At 41.1% G+C, this 23,754-nt stretch overlaps 2 protein-coding genes across 2 annotated transcripts; one reads left to right on the top strand and one right to left on the bottom strand.

Moving 5' to 3' along the window:
- The first annotated feature begins 149 nt into the window (after nucleotides 1-149).
- LOC134424369 (arylamine N-acetyltransferase, pineal gland isozyme NAT-10) lies at nucleotides 150-4,385 on the top strand. Its single transcript, XM_063168102.1, has 2 exons — nucleotides 150-305; nucleotides 2,214-4,385. Exon 2 carries the CDS (start codon nucleotides 2,219-2,221, stop codon nucleotides 3,089-3,091), a length of 873 nt encoding a protein of 290 aa, XP_063024172.1. The 5' UTR covers nucleotides 150-305; nucleotides 2,214-2,218; the 3' UTR covers nucleotides 3,092-4,385.
- A 4,174-nt stretch (nucleotides 4,386-8,559) lies between these two features.
- MPHOSPH6 (M-phase phosphoprotein 6) lies at nucleotides 8,560-16,275 on the bottom strand. Its single transcript, XM_063168105.1, has 5 exons — nucleotides 16,156-16,275; nucleotides 12,661-12,773; nucleotides 11,011-11,101; nucleotides 9,969-10,066; nucleotides 8,560-9,511 (listed from the first exon to the last, which is right to left on the bottom strand). The coding sequence occupies exons 1-5, from the start codon at nucleotides 16,204-16,206 to the stop codon at nucleotides 9,361-9,363; spliced, it is 504 nt and encodes a 167-aa protein (XP_063024175.1). The 5' UTR covers nucleotides 16,207-16,275; the 3' UTR covers nucleotides 8,560-9,360.
- Nucleotides 16,276-23,754: the final 7,479 nt, after the last annotated feature.

The following is a 23,754-nucleotide window of genomic DNA, read 5'->3' on the forward strand; positions in this document are numbered from 1 at the left end:
ACTGTAATTATTTTACATAGAAAACGAGTTCATTCTGGTCTTAACTAGGGGAAGGCATAAACATCTACTAATAGGAAGAAACAAAGTTTAATTTGCTCACGGATCAGCGAAGTCCAAAAATGTGAATTCTATTTGGATGGACTCTGCCCTTTCTTGGAATTTAAGATTCAGGAGCGAGGACCAGCAGAGCTTAGAAAGACAACCCTCACAATCTGTATCCACTCCTGGCTTCACTGACTGCTGCCCCTGTAATAAACCCCCCAGAAACTGAATACCTCAATAAATAAAAAGGGATCTCATAAGAGGTAAGTTTATTTTCTTAAAAATCCCCTCCAAAGAAAGATACAAAACCCTGGGTTTTTTATGATGGTAAAGGTCATGGACAATAACGTAAGCAACATTCTCTAGGAAAAATGTTCTAAAAATATGTGGATATAGAGCTAAAATATCACCTGCTAAACAGGGGCTGTTAAAGAGGGCAAAACAGGGATGTGCAACTTCAATTCTTCTACCTTTCACTCTTCAGGGGAAGCTTCACTATAAAATAGATTCCTTTGTTTAGGTACAATAGTAGATATAAATTTAGAACTGCAACTTCTTGTTGGAAATCGTGCTTTTAGAGACTTGAATTTATTTAGAAGCATTGCAAGTGCAAAGGAAACAAAAGTTCAGTCTAATAATCAATAGATTCTGTTTTAAGGGAATAAAATTACAGCTTTTTAAAAACAACTTAAAAAATTACAGACTCTGGGTTGTACAACCCAGAAAGTCCATGTATTAGGATAAAGAAGACAACATATTTTCAACAGTGGAATTGCTGATACTGTGTATAATCCTGGTAAGGAATAGTTTTGTATGAACACCTTCATTTGCACCTTTAATATTCTCCTGCTGATGTTTTTCTGTACATAAATCATAACCACATTTGTGGGACGACCTTTTCAGTACCTGCCTTTTCATCTGGTCTGCTCACATTTCAAAAGAACAGTGGCTTTCATCTCCTGCAGTCCAGATCTAGTGCTGATCAAGCATATTATGGAGCTGCACAAAGAAATTACAAATAATACAAACTTGAGAACCAGCTTTACACTGGTGTGATCTATTTAGCATTCACAGTCAGAGTGATAGGATCAGATATGCTCAGATTCTGCAAATCAAAAGTGCCATGACTTTTATGTTATGTTAATATTAAAAAATATTATTACATTGAATATATCCTCCAACAACATACCTAGATATCACTGGAACTTAATTCCTCTCTGTAGCAGGTAATGTGTAGATTTTGCTGGTACTCTCTGTTCACTTGGGCCAGCTGCCTCCACACCATGAATATGTACAGCATCAATCTGCCACTGAGAATCATTGTGAGAAATTCCAGTTTGCAGTAAACATTCAATAGTTCACTGCTGACTTAAAGGATTGATGGGCTTTGAGAAAGCTCAGGACCAGAGAGAGTAAAGCCACCCCTGTTCATTTTCAGAGTGGCCTGTGAGACACAGGGCACAGGAGGGAATGGAGATGTGCTCCTTGTCTTTTAGGCCACTCACTTCCCTCCATTCAGATCCATTAGTCCAACACCAAAATGAGTTTCTACAACACTCTGAGCAGACACAAGACTCAGTGGTCTGTGACTTTCAAAAGTCAGACTTTTTTCAGTTATCTGAATAAAGCTTGTCACTTACTTTTCATGTTAACTTTTTGTAAGTGGTGGAAGAGTGTGCTGAACAAGCGATTCATTTACTGTCACGTCCATCAGTGGCAGACTCATGAAAAGAACATGTGAATCCTGGCTCAGAATGTCCTCCCTCCCACTGGCAGACACTGCCTCTCCCAGTGACAGTCCTGTCACTGAGCAGTGACTTTAGACCATTTCTCATGAACCCTTGTACACACTCCCCAGCAAGACCTTACATTTCTTCTTAACCCTGCTGTTACAATGCAAATACAGGAAATCCTAATCTCACAGCTATCTCATATGAAAGTGAAATGGCATCAGCTGTCTGCCAGAGGGATGACTCTAAGACAAAAGCAAATCTCGTGTGCACTGCTCTTTGCTCAGGGAACCATTTGATAGGAATGCTTGTTTCCTTTAAAAGCTGTTCTGATGAGGTTCAGTAGATTAAAGAATCTTTGCTGGCAGAGCCAGGGCAGCTTTTCACAGCATCATAAATCACTGATGTAAAGAAACCAAAACACAATTCCTTCCTTTACAGGTGAGATGAACCTTGAAGAGTACTTTGCAAGAACTGGCTATAAAGGCTCCACTGAAAAACAAGATTTGGAAACCTTAACCGATATATTCCAGCATCACATCCGTGCTGTTCCCTTCGAAAACCTCAGCATTCACTGTGGGGAGAAAATTACGTTGGAGTTGGAGCATGTTTACAACAAGATTGTGAGGAGAAAGAGGGGTGGCTGGTGCATGGAAAACAACCAGCTGCTGGGCTGGGTGCTGAAGGGCCTGGGCTATGACACCAGCTTCCTGGGAGCCTACGTGTTCAACCCTCAGCAGAACGCCTACGCCACCCTCATGACCCACCTGGTGGTAAAGGTGGTCATCGATGGCAAAGCCTACATCGTTGATGGAGGCTTTGGGGTGTCCTACCAGATGTGGCAGCCCATGGAGCTCGTGTCAGGGAAAGACCAGCCCCAGGCTCCCGGCGTGTTCCGCTTCACGGAGAAAAACGGTGTCTGGTACCTGGAGAAAATGAGACGGAAACAATACATCCCCAACCAGAGCTTCTCCAACTCTGACCTGCTGGAGAAGAAGGAGTGTCGCAAGGTTTATATGTTCAGCCTGGAGCCACGGACAGTGGAAGATTTCCGTTTCCAGTGCACGTACCTCCAGACCTCTCCAGATTCCCTCTTCACAAAGAAGTCCATCTGCACCCTGCAGACCACCGAGGGATTCCGGGCGCTGATTGGGTGGACGCTCACTGAGACCACGTACAACTACAAGGAAAACATGGATCTGGTGGAGTTTGTAACTCTTGAAGATGAAGAGGTGGAAAAAACCCTCAAAGAGAAATTTAACATCACCCTAGAGAGAAAACTTGTCCCCATTAATGTTAAAGGATCTTACACAATCTAGATGGCCAGGAAAACCTACAGTAAGGCTATGTGGGTACAGCAGCTTCCACTGTCTGTGCAATCCCTACTGCAAGGTTATGGGATTCTTTTGCAGGTGACTGAAGGATATATACATTAGTATGAGATTAATGAGAATTTCACTTTGGGAAAAATCAGGGATTTAAGACTCTTGAGTCAGTTAGGTAAAATTATTTGCTGGGAGATGACTGCCGTTCAATTTTTGGCACAAATGTAGGATTTCATTTGAATCTGGTTATAAGCTTGGGTGAGAAATATGTCTGGGGAATTTTGGACTGCCTGTAGCACATGAGTATGGATTATTAATTGTGATATGCTGCCAACACATTTTCTAAGGTTATTATAGGGAGACAAGTAATCTGTGAGCATTTAGACAAGAAAGCACGCATTTAAAACTTCATTTTTCACAAGATCAAACCACTCACAGCTCATCTCATTCCTCTACCTTTAATATGAGTAAAACATTGTCATCTTGGAAAAGAGCATTAGGAGGCATAATTCTTTCACCATCATCCTTAGACAAACCATAGTACAAAATGAAAATCGTCATCATGTGCATCCCTCTGGCCATTACTGCAGTAAACTGCCCCAAGTAATTTTTGGTATGTACTATTCTTCTGGTGATGAAAATTCTTTATATTGCAGTGTATTGTGGCTGATGGGCTCTAAGGAGATAACTACTAAGCTTTGTTTCTGAGATATAATCATCCTGTAAACTGCGATTAGTACTTAAATGTCACAGCTGGCTTAGATTTACTTTTGTCCCACAAGGGGTGGAAATTCTGTACTTTTAGGACTGCATTATATTTGTGTATGAAGCTAAGCCAACTATACCCTTAATTTTGTCCTGCAAACATGAGTATCTATATGCCTGTCCTAAATGGGTACCACTTAGCACAGGAGCTTTAATGCCATTAGTGTTTGTTCATCTGTATCAAAGTGAAAAAACCCAAGAAGCCAGCCTAAAGGAAACCTTTTATTTTTTCACAATCACGTTTCCCCATTTTCCAGAAAATGTTGTGCCTCCTACCATGCTTCTCTGCAAAAAGCCCAACCAAGGAAAGCACTAAGAAAGGGGAAACATTCTTAAATGCATCAAAAAATAGCAAAAACACCAAAAAACACTCTTTCTCCTCAGTCTGTAATAAGCCTGAATATCAGTCAAATGTTGATTCCTCCCACTGAACAGTCTTTCTGCTCAAAGACATAATCTGATCATTAATCTCACAAATGCTGTAAGTGTATACCTGAAAATAAATAAAAGGAAAATAAAGACATTATGAGTTGTTTTAGGTACAGCTGGCCCCAGCTGCACTGACTCCTGCACACCCCATCTGCCAAGTGAGGGCTCTTCACTCATGCTACTGATCTGCTGGCCAACCCTTCCCACCTCAGACTTCTTAGGATCACAGGATCATTGAGGCTGGAAAAGCCCTTTAAGATCATAGAGTTCAACAATCAACCCAACATCACAACCATGTTCACCATTAAACTCTGCCTTTCAGGTGCCACTTCCAGGGATGGTGACTCCACCACTGCCCTTGACATTCTTCCAGTCCTTTCCAACCCTGTGAAAAGATTTTCTTAGTATCTAATCAAAACTTTCCCTGGTATAATTGGATGCCATTTCCTGACATCCAGTCCCTTGTTACCTGTTCCTTGGAACCTGTTACCTGACACTTCTTGAACTAAACAGGCCAATATTGAACAAATGCAGCAGTGGTATTGGAGATGGTGAGTTCCTGCAGGTGCCTAGATGAAAAGGTTGTAGGATGAGGAAGATGATCACTGAAGAGGAGGCCCAAGAGTCATCTCTGCTGGGCTTGGTGTGTGCCACCTCCTGTGGTGGCAGCTCATGGCCTGGGTGCACACATGGTTGCATAGGGATAAGGAACTGAGAGCCAAGAAGGGGTGACAGAGGACAGTGAAAGATCTTACTGAGGTCAGAACACAGCTTCTCTGTTAATAATGGAATGATGGAATTTGTTCAGTAATTTGTGTTCTGTTATTCCCTCATATTAATATCCCATTAAGGGTTTTTACCCCTTTCTAAATAATTGATCATGGCAAGGTGCTCCCTGAGATGCCAGGGAACATTACAAGCTTCAAAACACTGACCACTTCCATTCCATCTGATGGCATTCTCATTTACTCAGCTCACCAAACCACATTTCTCTGTGCCACCAACCGCAGCTGTTTTCTTGTCTTGTGGACAGCCATTTACAGGGTGGTAATTTTGCGTCCCAACTTCCCCAGAGATTTTCCTGCTGTTTCTCCCAGGTAATTGCTTGGATTTTGGTACACAAGGGTTTCTTGGGGATCAGTGGGCTCCTATCAACATTTAACTGGGCCTGCAGTGATGGGACTCACCCAGCTACCCCGTCCACTGTTTGGTTCTTACCAAAGATCTACAGAGCTGCTGGTGATTGAGGCTCCAACCATCTCCCTGACTCCCATCTGTTAATTTTTCATCTTGACGTGACAATTATAAGCAGGTCCTCACTGAGAAACATGAAATCACACAAAGAAATGTCAACACATGCAGCTAAGGAACAGTTTCACAGTTTAACTAAAGCTTCCCAAAAGCTGATGAAAGCAGGTTATTGAGGTGTGAATGCCAGGCCTGAAATCCCTCAGAGGTCTGAGATGAGAATGGTGTAAAACCAAACAAAACCAAACAAACTCTGAGGCCTCATGCTGGGGTTCCATTAGCAAGGCAGTATTGTGGAAGCTGATGTTCTCCCAGCCTGAAAAGAAAACAAACCACCAAGTCCTTAAAGCATCAGCTCTCACAGAAACTTGAATTCACATGTGGTTGGGAACTGTGGGATGGCTGCCATCCTTCCCTACCATGATGCTCCATTAGCATTCTCAGAGAAGGGTTTAATGAGAGCCTAAATGATTTTGCAGTTTTAGTTGGGGACTGTTGTTCAAATGAAGCAAAACAAATGCTGAGAAACCGCCCCCCTCCACCCCCAGATTCATCTAATTCCAAATACAATTTAAAATCATGGTATTCCAATCAAGAGAAAGACAAACAATTTCTTTTAAAGCTTAAATGCTGGATGAAGTCCCAGAATCCCAGCCCAGCTGCCCATTACACACACAGGCAATGGCAATGATAGTCACCCGTGGCTGGAACATTGCATCATGGAGAGTCTCATTAGAGAACAAGGCAGAGCACAAAACATGGTTCAAACTCCACAGCAACACTGAACTCCTGCCCCTCCCCAAGAACCAAAGTTTAATCAGCTCAAGCATTACTGGATGGCTCACTTCAGTTGGACTCTGTCCTGGACTTTTTAAGATCCAATACTAAGCAAAAGAGAAGCAAAAGAGAAACATCAGCAAGAAAGACAAAGTTGTTCAATACTTCCATATTTTCAAGCCCAGCAATTATTACAAAATAAGCACCAAGAGCCTGCCAAAGGGAGGGACCAAACTTCACATGACAAGGGACAGACATGAGCCGTCAGTGACCACTACTTAAAACCACACTTCACTTCTGGGGTCTGGTAACACTTTACCAGTTTGCAGGTAGCCATTTTCTACAACAAAACCACTACTTACCCTACTTGCTTCTGTTTCCAGAGAAGAAACACTTTCATTTAGAAACATGACCACGTGGGAAAGTGCTACAGCCTAGGAGGTTGCACATAAAATGTACTGGAGCCTGTGCCAGAGCCAAGAAAGCCTTAATCAATGCAGGTTTGCTTTATGAATATTTCACTGCTATGCTTACACCTCTGTCAAGAGTAGTTCAAGCATAGATTTTATACAGCACATGTTTCTACCTCAGGTAGGAAGCTCAAGTCAGACTTAAATCCATCCATAAGTGTATTTATACCATTGGAAATGCAGACAAGTATTTCAGAACATCCCACCATGTCTGCTTGTAACTCTGTATTTAAAGTACATTTAAAAAGTCACACAGGGCTGAGTTTTGGTTTTGTCTTGCTCACAAAAACACACTATGGATGGTGCTCTTAAAGGCACATTTTGCAAATGCCCCATGAATAAAAGATTGTTCTAAAATAAGTAGCTGGTTTTACTGTAGCACTGAGCCACCAGCTGAATGTGAACAGCAAAGCTCCCAGATTTAAAGACAATAAACTAAAATCTACCTTTTCTTCACAGTTTGTTCAACACAGTTCTGTTGAAACAGAACCAACCTTCCTCTGTCCCAATTCCAAAATCGTGGATTTTCTAGGAAGCTGTTTAGCTTCTCATGTGCTTATCTATGCACTGTGGCACTCTCGTGTCCAGCTATCCCTCAGGGAATGACATGAAATTAAGGAGGCAGGATGCCCTTAACCAGAATTACTCCCCACTGGACTGAACAGACCCTGCAATGCAGGAGAGCTCTCTGCATAACCCTGAAAAAGAAAGACTCCACATAGAATCCATCTCAGCCACTGCTGTTACCAAAATAACCCAAAAGCTTCTTTACATGGCACCACTGGACACTTGCCCAACCCACAGCCCCTCAGGACATGCATTTGCAGTGACATCTCCTGGCTGCTGGTGGCTCACCAGAACACACCTCACCCCTCAATTATTCAGCACAGCTATGCAGAAATTCACTCTCCATTCAAGAAATCCATTCCGAGGAATCATTTTCCTACTAATAAGCAAGAAGAATAATGGGATGTATTCCAAGTTTTTCTTGTGATGACCAACAATAAATCATTTCATAGCTCAGGTCACATCTTCCATGGGAAGAAAAATGTCTTGCCATCATTAACTCCTTTTCAGCTAGCAGTAATATATGATCAGGTTTTAAGTAATTGAACCAGTAGCATTTAATTAGCTCTCAAAAACTATCTCAGATCATGAATCACAGCCTTTCCACCTGCACAAAGTCCCCTTACTAGGTTAAAAGTATATTTCTCTTTCCATGTGTGATCCATCTTGAATATCTAATTAGGTGCTCCTGATATATGGATCATAGTTCATGTATCACAAGCAAAATACAGCAGACACAGTGTGTCCTTCTTTAAATAATTGAGTTTCACATCTTGTTTCACTGAGCTGCTAAAAAAAGACAAAAAAAAAAAAAAGCCTTGTGCCCATGGCAAAATGGCCACTCCTCACTTCAATTAACAAATTCCTTTCTGCAGAGAGCCAGCATTAAGGATGAGTGGTTTGGACATCCTGAGGAAATGTAGCAATTGCAATATTTCTTGTTGAAAGGCTGTGCACAAAGAATTGCTATGATTTTAGAAAAGAACACACTGATGTTTTTCAAAAAACCCAGAGCACCAACTGACCAAAGAGAACTGTGTTTCTACCCTAATACTACTTCAGATGGCTTCATCACATGCTAAATAAATCAGTGCACTCAGCTAAATGTTGGGGGACATCTGTGGCCAGCACAAAACCAGGATTTCTCCTTGTATCTGACTGTATTAAGCATAATTTTTTTACACTAAATAAACTAATCCACAATCATTAACACAAAACCCCACAGTTTTTATTCTGCTTTCAAGTATGTTTCTGAAACTGTTATTATGCTTTTATGACAAGACTTACATAATTATAAGATTGGATTTTTTTGCTGAAAAAGAGGCAAAATTAGCAAATTTCTTTTGGAAGGCAGAAACTAAGATTCACAATCTGCTAAGATGTCAAACTGTAAACGTCGCCCAATATTTGGCTTGCTGTATAAAAAAAAAGTTTCACTACAAAATCCTCTATTTTTAAATAAACTTTATAAAAAATAAAATTCAATAAAGTGGATTTCATCTCTCTGTTCTTCTCTCATCTTATTTTTAGCACAGTAAAAAAGATCACAAACCAAGCATGTTTCTGCTGACTTTTTTCAATTTGAAGAGAGCGCAGGTTTCATTTTCATAATAAAGCAAGCAGTGAAAGCTGAACTGCCTTACTGAATTGGACACAGCTCATCTTTGCTCCAAATACTTCTTTCAGATGTTATCCTAAATTGTAAATAACCTTGCTTTTGATTGCATGCAACACTCAATTTAACTATGCAGAACATTTAAAGAGACTGATGGGATGAGTGCCCCACTCCTGAAAAGCTGCTGAGAGAGGAAAGGATGTACAACATCCATTATATAAACACCCACTTTGGAAAGTGTCTGTCCTGTGGATGGTAGAAATTTCAATGAGAATAGAACAGATTTACAAATCCACACTTTACACATTAAATAGCAAAAACTCCAAACAATCTCCAGTCCTTGGTACTGTTTGGTAGGCATTAGGTAACAAGCTCCACTTGTGCAGTTGACATTAATCCTGAGGTTTTAAGAACATTTTCTTAGCTCTTTTACTAGGTCTTGCATTACTATTCCCCTCTTCAACTTCATCATCATCCTTGAGTACGCGTTGGTCCCTTTTTCTCAAAAATTTCTTCCCTATTGTTCCCACTAATGTTTCATATCTGTAGAGAGAATAAAAAAAATTACACCTTCAACTAAAATCAGAGGAAAAATCGTGGCACATATCCTAAACATAATCAACAATTCAAGTGGTGTAAAAAACCTGGTCATTAAAAGCTTGGAGAAACACAAGTACTGCATGACTTATTACATTATTATTCACTCTGATAGTTTCAATTTGTTAGCAGCTGGTAACAAGGAGGGAATTAGCGTGGAATACCTTGATATCAAAGGGCAGAAAACCCCACAAGTGATGCAGAATTTACCCCCAAATGCATTGGATATTCAAGTGAAAATACACCAGCATTCCTGGAAAATCAATCTGGTACAGTTCCATATCTATTGTGGGCTTCTTAAAAATTTTGTTTGTTTCATTTTTGGGTTTTATTTCCCCACACATAATACACTAACACATCATATTCCTAGCTAGTACTGATTATGTCATAAAATGTAACTTACCTTCTGGCCATTTCTTCATCTGATACATCAGCCTCCATTTTATCATCCTCTTCAATGTTTTCCTCCTTGCACTTAGAGTTCATTTGGATCATTAACTTCTGAAAATGAAGTGAGAAACAGCTCAAGCATGTAAGCATGACACAATGGCAACAGTGCTGAAATTCACTGGTAGAAGAGCATAAGAGGTAAGAATCAAATTTAGTAATTATTTTCTGTTCCTGGTTAGGCTAGAGCCCATCATTATGAAAACTCATGAAGAAAAGGCAACAGTGTTTTAGTGTATTGTACTACTCAAACATCCTAAAGGGCACTCCAAACATCTCCAGGAGACCAGATCATAATTAATTTTTCATTGTGATGTTAGCACACAGACCTTGAAATGGTTTTGCTAAAAAGAAAGAATATCTTCAAGCATTTACAGTAAAAGCCATGAAGCAATCATATGCTCAGTCACAGGGACAGCAAGTTCAAAGTAACTAAAAGAATTCTCTAGTAAATTACCTTACATGGCCTTCTGCAAATCTCTCAGTCTTTACACCTTCATCCTCCTGCTTCAGGTTCAGTGCTAACCTTTTGATTCCTGTCCCTGTGTACTTCTATCAGCATGAATCATGCCAGAAAGAAATTAAAGACTCTTGCCCAGCATTTTTACTTTGGAACTCTAAGCCCTTATTGATACAAGTAAGTGTTGAATAAATAGAGTTGAGTGTTTGTAGATTGGACTCTGCATTCTATGTCAGGAGGAAAAGCGAGCTTTTGTTTTGGTGAGCAGCATGTGGGATGGCTTCCTCACTTAAGGGAGGGAAAATCTGCAGGAGTCTGCAATTACTGACCAACAACACAGGGAGCTAAAAAGATTCCATTTACCAGATGCTGCATTGATCAACATTTAGGGTTGAATGATGGAGTTTTGGGACATGGGAGGGTTTATGGAAGGTGCTGCAAAGGCCAATAATGCTGCAGTGTGAACACTCAAATCCCCATCCCCAAGGGCTTCAATCCGAATGTGAGACAACCTCAAAGCAGGACACTGAAATGGTACCTCAATTTCAGGATTGAATCCTTTGAAGGACATTCTGCCATAAACGAGATCCTCACATCGCAGAAAGCTTCTCTCTTCTATTATACAGCTCCTGAAACCCCAAACCCAGCATTCTGTCAAACCATGCACTTTAAAATGATCAAATTAAACAAATGCAAAAAGAATGTGCTGTCTTCCCCCCACACAAATAAACAAAACCACAGTGTATTTTAAACCATCAACTGCTTTATGCTCAATTGCCCTGATAAATCTTTCAGTACAAAGAGCTTGGAGTGCAAAGGAATCCTTTTTGCCAGCAAAGCTCTGCCATTTCCACAAGCAAAATTAACTCTTCTGACAAAAAGCACTCTTTGCTGGTATGGTTCTGCCTACGTTAATACTTTTACCAGAATAAAAATACCACATAAATATCACTCCCCAGGTGGCACTACTATACCAGCAAAAGCTTCTAATTAATTTTTCATTGTGCTGTTGGACCTGGCATTAGTTGAGTCTGTCAGGGTATAAAACACTGTGTCACTCTCTGTTCAGCAGACAGATTTCCCCCTTCTTCCTCCTTTTTTTCCCTCTTTTAATGAGCGTGGAGTGAGAAAAGAAACATGACCCTGAGGCATTCATAATACACGTGCCAGATAAAAGTACTTTGGTGGATTGTTCCATCCTTTTCCTCACACACATGTACCTGCTCCCTCATCCTCTTCATCTCCCATGTAAATCAAACCCTCATGATCACAGAACTGAGGCTGAAGAGACTGAGCTCATTGTCCTGCCTTGAGGCAGTATCAGTCACACGTGTGCCATGAACAGCAGAGGTCCAGCTAACCTGTCCTCAAAAGACTTCTCATGATGAAGAATCCAGTGTCTCCTCAGGCAATCTACTCCAGAGCTTCAATAGCCTTATTGTTACAAAAGTTCTCCCAATGTCCAGCTTGAACAGTCCTTGCTGCAACTGAAGCTCAAATACATTTTTGTCATATCCACCAAGAGTAATGGAAAAGAGTTATCAATGGCCTTATTCAGCTACAGTTAATTCCTTGGGCCTCAGCTTTTTCAAAACTATGTATGTTCTCCCTCAGTGGAATTTTTTTTCACTTTAGAAAGGATGAAACCCAAGCAATTTCAAAACTAGTTCTCCTGCTATTTAAGGCACCTTTCTAAAGAGCAGGACATTTTTTTTCCTTATTAACTAAGCCTTCCTTTATTTTTGCCATTATCCCTCCTATTTCAAAACCAGGATTTGAAGTGAGCTGGGCACAAAAGGACAGAACTGTCCTGAATCATCTTAACCATGTGTCTGGAGCTGAATTTACTAACACAAGGTTCCAAACTTTGTTTCTAATGAAGGGGAAAAGCAGCAATGAATGAATTGCACCCTGACTGAAAGAAACTAATTGCATGCATCTAGAAGAATGTGTGAGTGAAAGAAAACAACACATACAAGAATTGAAAGTAGGTCAAACTACACTAGGGAACCTCAAGAACAGCCCTAAAAATAAGTAATAAAAAAGTTGTAATGCCAGTCTGTCACTATTTTTGCTTCTGTTAACTGGTTATTTATAATACTTATCTTACAGGAAAAAACATGAATCTGGTATTTCCATTTCAAAACAATCCAATGACGATAAGAAGTACAAAAGATTACAAGCTTACTCTTTTTCCTTTAGATCTGGTACATCAAGATACCAGTGTTCTTCGCTAATTATCTTCTTTTCTTCTTCCTCTAGTTGTTTTTTAGTTTGTGAATCCAAACCCCTTTGCATGAACTACAAAGAAAGACACAAACACACAGTTCAGTTTTCTGCATCATGAGTATCTTCTGAACATGCAGTAATTACATGATAGCAATTATCCATTACATAATGTTTAGCAGTTGATACAAAGTGAATGTTTTTTGTTGTTTTTTTTTTTTTCTCTGAGTTTGGTCAAAGTTTGTGCAAACAGACAATGGAAAATTAAAACAGCTGCTGATCACAGCTATCTACTGAAAGTTAACAGTCACACCTGTACTTACATATAAAGAAACAGAGCTGTCCTGGATAGCTTTGATGGACAGGAGTTGTCACAATTCCCTAATTTTAGTGAGGTTTTTCTAATGTTTCAGTAAAGGCCAGAAAGAAGATAATGGTGTTGAAGTTATTGCTGCACATCAGGAAGCAACTCCACCCATACAAACAGCACTGGAGCTCAGAGCTGGAGGTGGCTCATACCAGGCTGGCCTTTTTTGGAAACATCTGTACTTTCAACCATCCTCTTCTTTTCTCAGATTTAATGAACTGGATTTGTGTTTGTAGCTCTGAAGGTACAAACCTGCCTTTGGAAGTGGAAAAATGTCAGAGTTTGAAAGCAGACTATGAGGAAAACTACTCTGTATCCAGCTGTGCTAAAGGAAGATGTTCCCAGCTCCTCAGTTCTCACTGACCCACTGGCTGGATTTGTAAAGTTCTGGTCCAGCACTGTATTCAAGGACCGGCTAACTCTCTGCAGGAACAGTCTGCCAAAATAGCTGAGACCAATAATGAAGTTTAGGGCAAGTTTCTATTTTCTCCTAACACAAGGACACTCCTGTCACTGGCTTCCTTGGTGATAACCTCTGTCAGAGGATGGGAACAGGCAGGTAGGAACAGCAACCTCTCAACAGCTGGGAGCAGAAGAAGACATCTGTCACAGTCTATAAAAAACTGCTGAGAGCACAGAACTACAGACCTGAGGCCTGTGAAACAGCATTTTAATTTCCATTTGTCTTAAGTCCGGTGCCTGAACTGAGTGACAATGAAGTCTAAACAATGTCAATGATACATGGTGGGGAAAACCAGAACTCTTCAAAATTTTGTGGTGATAACCCATATAGTCCCACCTCCCTAAAAGCTGGGATCTTCCTGAGGATCTACAGAAAGTGTTTGGATAACTGTACCTGTCAGAAGTCTACATTTATACCAAGCTAACTCCCAGACAGAGGCAAATCTAACAGTACAGTTCACACACAGTCCTGTAAAAATATACAGGTGTGCAATGTATGTATTACAAACAACCCACACATCTCCAGTCTTTACAAAATGCCCAACCAAACCAAACTCAGAAGTGCAAGCCAACAGAGCTAGGGCTTCATTTTCTGTTTCTATTTGCATCCACTGTACAAGATCTTTAATGAAAGAAAAATTGACTTCTGTTTTCTGAGTCAATTCAGAATATGTCAAAGCTTTCCAATTAAAATTACAGTATCTTCTTGAGGAAAATAAGTGAATCTATCATGTGGAAAAACATATTGCTCAAGGAAATTGGTTAGCCAGTCGAAAATCTCAACACAAGAAATTCTGCTACAAGAACCCAATTAAATAATCATTTCACACTCCATTTTAAAGATTATGTTCCTGAAGATTACTACAGGAAAAACCTAGATAGAAATTATGTGATCAGGTTTCTCTCGAATGTAAACACACACTGATGAATTAAAAATATATCAGTTGTGGTAGGCACAGAATGTGTAAGTCAGTAACTGAGGAGCTGTTTGGGTGAGTTTCCCCAAGCTATGAGATCTGGATCAAATGGTGCAAGATCTAAAAGTGTCTCCATGTGGCCCAGAATTTACTGCAAAGGTCCTTCCAACACCACTCACCACCTCTGGGTGCCACTGCACCCACCTGCTGAATGCTGCTAATACACTGGATCACTACCTGCAGAGGCAGCTGCTAAAGGCTTCATTAAAACATTTGTAAACAGGAAGATCTGCAGAAACAAAGTGCTAAATGCAAGATCTGTGTATGACCTTTTCAAAACCTTACTGATCTCTTCAAAGCTGGTTATTACTGCCTGGACTGTGAACCTGCAAATGTCATGGCAGCATATTCACATGCCTGGCTCTCCATGGCCTTCCAGAGGAAAACAATCCAAAAACCTGCTTTTGAAATCTCCAGGGGGTTAGTATGCAGACAAACAAGAGAAAGAAAAATTTCATTTTAAAAGTGTGTTATACAAAAATAAGAAAAAATAATGATGCTGCCATCCAGGTTATGGGAGTCTGTATCACACATTGCTGGCTGACTCAGTTCAACACCTACTCCCTTTAGAGAGAGAGGCAAGATGTATTTTGTTCCTTATGTGTACAAGTTTTAGATTTAGAAGCATCTGTTAATTAGGGTAAATATTCCATCATCCAACTGTATCAGAGTGCACTTTATGTGAAAAATTGAACTGAAGTCAGCTAACTCTTTTCAGCCAGAATGTGAAATATAAGCCCATATACGTGGGGAAAAAATGGCTAAATAAAACACCACAAGCAAGAAGCCACAAAGGCCCCATCATGTTCAGTTAAAAAATTGAATATTAACATAAAAAAAAAGTACTCAACTTTTCCTGGTTGTTTTCCAGCAATAAAGGACCATCAATCAGAGAACGTACTGTATTGAATTAGGAGTTGTAGTACATGGTGTGAAGCAGAATCCATTAGCCAGTGAGCAGAGACTAATTTCACACTGGTGACACGAGATTCACAATTCCAAGGGTAATAAGCACATCGGGATGTTCCTAAGATCCCTGGCTTTTATGAGTTGGGAAAGCTGGCTAATATTAGATGTTAATCCTCATTCAGGCTGGGATTTCCTTAGCTAGCAATGCAAACAGGGTAAAAATGAACACACCAAACCTTTCTTTTCTCAACACTAAAAGCCCCAAGCCCAAGCAAAGCAAACAGCACTGATATTTTCATTTCAATGTGCCGTTGCAATATTTTTATTTACATTCACAACAAACAACCCAGCAGCAGAGGAGCGAGCTGGAACGAAAGCACTCCCAAAAGGCGCGCTGGAGCCGGCCCTTGAGGCCAGGCTTTAGCTGGAACCATGAGGCTGCACCGAATCCTGCAGTTTGTAACCCCCGCGTTCGAGCGGCTCGGTGCCGGTATCAGCGATTTATTGCCGGGGGAGCAGCCCATCGATAAACACATCTGTTTATCCGGAGCGTGGCTGGCCGGCGATGGGCACGGCAATGCCCCACACCAGGCTCCGGGACGGCCGCGTGTGGCCGGGGACGCGCAGCCCGGCCGCGCCTCACAGCGCCGGGCCCCGCACGCCATCGCTGCCCGGCCCTGCTGCCCGAGCTTCCAGCCCCCCCGCAGGCCTCCGGCTCGCCCTCCCCTCCTTCCCCCGTCACCTTCATGCGCAGCAGGTTCTTGGACAGCTTGGTTTTCACCTCCCCGGCCATGGCGGCCCGCAGGCCGCGGCGGATCCCCGCGCTCGCGTAGAGCCGAGGCCGCGCACGCCGCGGGAGGAGCGGGGCGAGGCGGCGGCGCGGCTCCACCCTCCGGCCGGGGGCGGCCGTGGGCACGGCACCCTGCCCACAGCACCCTCTCCACAGCGTTGGGAGCTGCCGGGGCCGGGGGGTGCGCTGTGGTGGTGCAAAACCAGCGATAAAAATAAACTTTACGGCTGTGCGGGGTGAGGGAGATCGGGGGTGTGAGCAGGACAGAAATCCGCTCGGTATGAAATGGCAAATCAGTATGTGAACCCTACATGCCTTACCCATGCTTGTCTGTTGTGTAATACTGCTGGCTTACAGCTTCATCCCTTATTTTCTGGTGTTTCAAAAAGGGTATTAAGTACTTCCCACACTGACATTTGGAGACTGCTTGACTTTATAAGCACTTATTTTTTTACAATCAGCACTGACTTTTATTTAAAAAAAAATTACAAAATGGTCAGATGTGATTAAAACTGGAAAGCACACAGATTCAAAGAGCTTCAAAGCTTTGCTAGTCCGGAATTGTGATTTATGAATTCAGTATTGGCAGTGCTGTTGTTGGACTGCCCCGCTGGGTGCTGGAAGCTGAGGAGGAAATCCTGATAGGGAATTGCCAGCTGACTCCCAGTCAGAAGCATGTACCACAATTTCTCTATATATCCTCATAAATCAGATTTCTGATGCCTGTTTTGACATTTGGCACATAAACTGGGTGATAAAGCAATGAGAGTGAGGGTTCAGTGTTCAAAACTTTAATGAACTGGTGTGCTCCAAAAGACAATTTAGGGAGAAAAGTTCTCATATATGCAAGATGTAGGTCAAAGCTTGAAGAACTCTAAAGATTTATGTTCTAATAGACGCCACAGAAAAGTATAATGAAGTACAAAACCTGATTGCAGTGGGAAAGGAGGGAGAATTATCCACATCCAGGCATCCTTATTACACATTTAAGCTCAGTGGACTAAAATGACCGCAAATGCCAATGAAACATGGAGCCACAAATGCTTCAAGGCAAAGTCATAACACTGCGTGAAAATATTTAATTTTCATGCAGGGAAGGCACCTTCATTCCCAGGCTCTGTAAATGAGTTGAAGCTGCTCTGAAGTTCAAGGCCCCAGTGAGAAAGTCACATTGTGAGTGTGGCAGCTAAGCTGTTTTGCTCCTTCTCTGTTCCCTTTCTCATTAACAGCTATCGTCCCTTCCCAACAAAAGAAGGCTGGGAAGAAATTTGCCATTTTCTGAATACAAATGTTCATCAAAGAACGAATATGTTTGAATCTTAGTGAGCGAACCAATAGGGGAAAGCTGCTAATTAATGTAATGGCAGAGTACAGCCAGAATCTGTCCATTTTTGGTGTTCTGTTCTATTTGCCGTGCATTTTAATAATGCATTTACTTTTTGTTGATCATTGCAAATCAGAGCCCAGTATTTAATTGCATGACCTTCAACGTCAGGGCTTTTCTGAGCAGTTTCGGTTCATTTACAGTGCAGGAATGTACTTTGAATGATTCCTTCTAAATACTGTGCTCCCCTCAGCTCTTCTGCAGCCACTGAGCTGTGGTCGTGCCTGCCTTTGCTTGGTGGCCTTTCCAAGAGCTGGTTCTTTCCCTCCATCCTGCAGAACATTCCAGCTCAACAATTCCTCAGCAGAGGATTTGGGATTTGGGCACTGCACCCAACAGCTCCTCTCTGCTTTTGTTGAGAAGCAGCATCCTGCCCCCAAATTCTCTGGGAGCTACAATCTAATAATTTACATCACCGTGCAGCGATGTATGAGATGGGGAGAATGCAAGGAATCTTCACTTTATCTAACCATGAAGATTATTCCTGGTGCTCCCTGGTCCAGGAATAATCTGTACCCCATGTCTTGGTGCTGCACCCCAGGCTTGCACAGTTTCTCTCACTGTCTGTTGGCACATCAGCTAAAAACCTGCCTTGATACAGGCAGGGAGAAGCATTTTGCAGTAAAAGCAGTATAGGTTCTGTGATGTTTATTTAGAAAAGTGGGGATTGTAAAAAGGCTGCCAAAAATGTGATCTATTTTGGCAGTAAAAAAGCCCAAAGGAAATTTTTGGGTTGCATCTCCCATCACTTGAATTGGATGGGGAGGTTATAGATAACAATCAGCTGCCTTGTGGACCAGATTATACTGTCTGGTAAATGTGAAGACACTCCATTGATTGCAGGAGAAATTTTTATGATTTACTGGTGGTGGTGGAGGTAACTCAGAGAAGAATCCAGCCCTGTAAATACGCCTGCTTGTGGAGTGAGGGAGAGGAGAGTTAGGAGAGAAAAAGAAGCTCTCTATGTTTAGAGAAGAATTGAGGGTCATTATAAATGACAATTAGACTCTCTCCCACAGCTGAGTGCTTCACAGCAGCTCCATTTTCAACCTAGAAATCAATTTCTTTTTCAAAACAAAAATACTCAGGAAATAACTTGGGGGAAAGGAGTTCCATCTCGTCAAAGATTGTACATTAAACAAGCAGATAAAAGATTTTTCTTCCTAGGAAATGTGGTCCCTTCTCCCCCTAGTAATTACTGAAGTCAAATCAAAGTTGTCATTAACATTATTTAAGGAGTAATCTCTCTTGGAGCAACACATGTGGCAGCTGTGAAGTAATTTCACGCCAATGGGATCTAATTTGAGGGAGCTCGTGGCTTACTTTTCCCATAATCTTTTATTTATTCATATTATTGTAGTAGTGTGATTTTAGTGCAAAACAGGTATCTCAAACCTTACATCAACCTATCAGTTGATTTGATTTCTTATGAGCTGTCTTTGAGTTCTGAGGCAGCCTTTTAGAGCCCTCTGAATACCTGAAGCCCTTTTCCCCTCCTTGCAAATATCACAATTCTTATAGTATGACAGACGAATCATTAATTTGTGTCAAACTCCTCCACTGTGTTTTAAATAAGCACATTATGTGTTTTTCTCTATGAACGAGAAAAAGAACATGAGAAATGGAGCTGCCGGCGGTCTGTTTGCAAACCTGAAGGAAGGTGTGAAGTGCACTGGGGCTGGGTGTGATCAGGAAAGCAGTTGTGTCCCCTGTGCACCCCACGGAGAGAGTGTGAAATCTCCGCGTGGCAGAGGTGCTGTTCTCATGGGCAGGACTCGTTTTCCATCCCTGCTGCTCCCACCCCGCTCCGAGCCGCTAATACATGCGGGGCTTTGGCAGCTGCCGAGGTGCTGGGTGCCGGGGGTTTGTTACACAATTCATCACCTCTGATGTGATCCTGTACAACCTCACCTCATCCACGGAGGATCCAGGGTAGCTCCAGCTCTCCTTCACACCGCACTGATTCACCCTCTTTTGCTTTTTTGCTTTTCTGGCATTGACACCGGTTTCGGTGGCAGCTTGTAGCAGCGTATCTGAACTTAAGCCCCATTGTGCACCAGCCATACTGCTTGTAGCTATTCTTATCAGAGTTCTCTCAGAGCTCTCTGGAGTGCATCAAAGTTACTAAGACATAAACTGTGTTAAATTAAAAAAGAAGAGGCTGAGAAACAGAATACCAAGACCACAAGAACTAGATAACAGAGGGCTGTGAAGCACCTGGACTGTAACCAGTCTCATACTCTGAGAGGTGCATGCAGAACACCTGGACAAGACAGAGGCACCAATGAAAATGAACATGATCAGGGTGTGCAGTAGAGCTAGAATGTATAAATAAGTGTGTAATATAAACAATAAACATCTTCTGCTTCATCATATTGAGTAGTCATACAGGAGTCCTGTTTCCTGCAGCAAATGACGCACAGAGGATGTTTTAAATCCCTGCCCTGCATTCCTCAGCTGACCATGGGTTTTCCTGCGGATGGAAATGATGTGGAAAGAATTACAGCCAGACTCCTGTAATTTGGGTAACACAGATCTGTGAGCACCGTTCACGTTGCTGACTCTTTCCTTGTAATAGCCTTCAATAGTTCACAACTTGTGCAGCAGGGAAAGGTGTGTTTTAAAAATGTGCTCGTGGCAAAACAGTTACAAAATCTACAGAACAATTAAGATGTGTCTTTGGAGAAAATGCCTGATGTCAGTTTGGGAGAGGACAGTTTGTTCTGAGTGCTTTTGGCTGGTCCAGTGACAGGGTGAGCTTTGTATGAATAAATAGAGTAATTCCTTTTTGATTACAGAAAGAGCCAGCCTCATAATGGCAGCTCTCTATATTCTGCCATCAGCTGAAGTGGTGGAGAGAACTCATGCTGCTGGCATGTGGAGAAGCCTAAATATTTGAAATTATTTGATATATGCCCATGTTAGAAGCCAGAGCAAAGAGAATGACGGTAGAACGGTGTGGAGCATCCTTCTCTTTGCTTTCCTTTAAAAATCAGGAGGCTTTTAACTTTTTGGATTTGAAGGAATCACAATTAAAAGTGAAAAAGAAAATATCACCCTCTGTTTGTTAACCATAAAAATGCAATCCAGCGGTGCTGCTGGTGCTTTGCTGTTTCCCAGGTCAATAAATGACTCCCCTGACTTTAATAAACATTGATGCTGCAGGCTTGTTCTACCGTGATTGAACATTTTTATAGTTTCAACCACTCGCAATGCATGAAAGCTTTAAGATTTTTTTTCCCTTTTTTTTCCACCCCTCTTTTCAGGAGGGTTGGTTCTGATTGATTAAATTGTCATTTTCAGAGTTAGTTGCTGAATTATAACTTGGCATTTTTAACCATGCGATTTGTTTAAAGAGACAGCGTTTTGATATAGCAAAGCAGCTGAGAATTTTTAAGCAGTAAAAGGAAATTTTGTTCACTTTGTTCTCAGCCTTTCATCACTGCCTGACAAAAATGCTCCTGAAAACAACATGAAGGCCATGATATGAAGAGAAAGTGCTTAGATCCATGCTCACTTCTTTATTCCATCACGGAGCTGATCTGTGCAGAGCTATATTGCTTTCGATTAGTAGTCGGATACCTCATTGTTGTTGACACATTTATCTTTCTGAGGAGGAAGGAAGGGAGGGAGGGGGAATTAGAAACATAAAATGAGTGCCACCCAATGTGATATTAAGAGTAAGTGGCAGCACTGTACTTTGGACCAACCCCTTAATACGCACGATGGATTTCTTTGCACCAAAATGATGGGTTCTGAGTCAAAAACCTGCAGGGGTTTCACCTAAATCCAGACTGAGCCTGATTCAAAGGGACAAAGACCTTGTAATTCTTTATAAACTGAGAAAATCACATCCATGTGATGATGCATTCATTTTTTTATTTAACCAGCTGCCACCTTCCTTCTCTGTGGAAAACTCCTGGGTTTCAAGGTCTGCTTTTTTTTACTTTCCTTCACTCCCCCCAATTTAAATCTGTATTCAAGACAGTAAATCTGAAGTAAATGAGACTCACATAAAAAACATGTGTGTTCAGATTGTGTTTGAAAAGAAAGGCCAACAAAACTGTCCTCTAGAACATAACAGGATATCTTTTGCTTTTGATTTACAGTGCCTACAGGGGAAATGGAATAATCTAGTGGCCTGAATATGGGAGATCTTGCACTGCAGTGTTACCCTGGTCAGACTCTGAAACAGTGCTTAGCAGTGGAAATCTCAGGGTATCAATATGAAATACTGAAGTCCAATTATACTTCTGCTTGTACACTTTCCCCTTTCTGGCCATTTCAGCTCCTGCTCTGAAATAATAACTTACAACGGTGCAAAGCTGAATTTCAGCAGTGAATTATATCCCTGGCCTCTAAATTTAATTGCATGGTACTGCAACTAACCCTCTATCCATCTTGGTCCCTGGAATTCTTTCTGCCTCTTTTCTTCTGCTTCTATACCATTCATTTGAGACCTTTAGAAAGCACAAAATAGATGCCCAGAAGGAAGGTGAATTGTGAAGGGAATATTTTAACTTCTTACCTGCCACCAATTCTTGATGGTTTTTAACTAAAAAGGGAGGGAGGGTTCAGCAGCAGTGGGGTCAGGATGAGGTGCTGCAGGCTCTGGATGTTTTCCTGCAGTGCTGGGTACTTGGGTCAGGAGGACAATTTGCAAGCACCACTTTGGATTCCATCGAGCCAGCTGGGTGCTGTACAGAATGTGCTTTTCCCACCCTGTAGTGCCTGGAAATGCAGCCAGGGCTGGTGTCAGACCAGGGCTTTGATTCAGCACAGCAAACCTGGTGTTCTGATCAGCTGAAGGTTTCACAGCACGATGTTGATGCCTGAGCAAACCATTTATAGCAAAAGCGAAAAAGATTCTCTGCAGTTATCATAAATACAATATGATTACATTTTTAGTACAGTTACTCGTGTTTTTTCAAAGTCATATTAAGGCTACTTTATAAGTTGGGGAAATAAGCTGTAACATGAAAAAGAGTAAAATGTTCATTAATGCCGTAATGATTTATATCAAAACATTATGGGGTGGCACACTTTGCCTCGGACCAGTTCCTCAATGAATGTTTTTCTAATTTCCATAAGTAATTGACCTCTCATTAGCGACTCATTAGAAATATTGAGGTGATGTGACAAAAGCCAACCCACTGCACAGAAACTCTGCATGGGCATAAATCACTGAAAACTCTAATGGATTCAAAATAAAGGATCACAAGAACCTTGCTTTCTCTGACTGAAAAAGGATTTTGTTTATGTCTGTGAAGTGAAACCCTTTTCTCTGAATATATCTGTCTATATCCATATCTATCTATATCTAATCTATCTATATATCTATATCTATCTATCTATATATCTATATCTATATCATCTATATCTATATCTATATCTATATCTATCTATCTATCTATCTAATCTATATCTATATATAGCTATATCTCTATCTATATCATATGTATGTATGTATGTATGTATGTATGTATGTATGTATGTATGTATGTATGTATGTATCTATCTATCTATCTATCTATCTATCTATCTGTCTATCCTTAAATCCATACTTTGGCTCATGGCTGATTTTCAAACACTGAACATTCACTTTTTTTCTCCTTGCCTGTAACTTCATATGAAAAAGAATTAGCCAAATAATTCAGACACATGTGTAAGTGTAAGTCTATGTCAGGTACAACTATAGACACTGAGGTTGGAAAAATGGAGGACAAAATTTGGCATGTGGACTAAATACTAAACTTAATTTTGGAAGTAAATAAACATCAATTGATGCTTCTCACTGACTCCATGCTAGAAGCAGGTACCTTCCAGAAAAGGCTGAATCCTTGCCTTTGGGCAGTTCTTTCAGAGGGGAGGGGTCTGCCTTTTCCTTTTTCTATCCACTGTTAACCAACACAGCAATGTTAGCAAGCCCAAGTAATAGATTTTTCGCATATTGACGTATTAACTTAATAACCTTATATATCTGTCTTTTTAGAGATCAATAAATCAATTTTGAGCTAGTTCTTCATCACTGCAATATTGTGAAAAGTGAAGCTGATATTTAATGTAGTTTTATGAGGACTGGAGGCTACTGGACAAACCTAGAAAAAATCTATTTCTTTTTAAAATGTCCTTTAAAGTCCTGATGCCCGTCTGAAACTTATTTGAAA

Source organism: Melospiza melodia, chromosome 13 (assembly GCF_035770615.1).
Source record: "Melospiza melodia melodia isolate bMelMel2 chromosome 13, bMelMel2.pri, whole genome shotgun sequence".
In the NCBI taxonomy this organism is placed as follows: Eukaryota; Metazoa; Chordata; class Aves; order Passeriformes; family Passerellidae; genus Melospiza; species Melospiza melodia.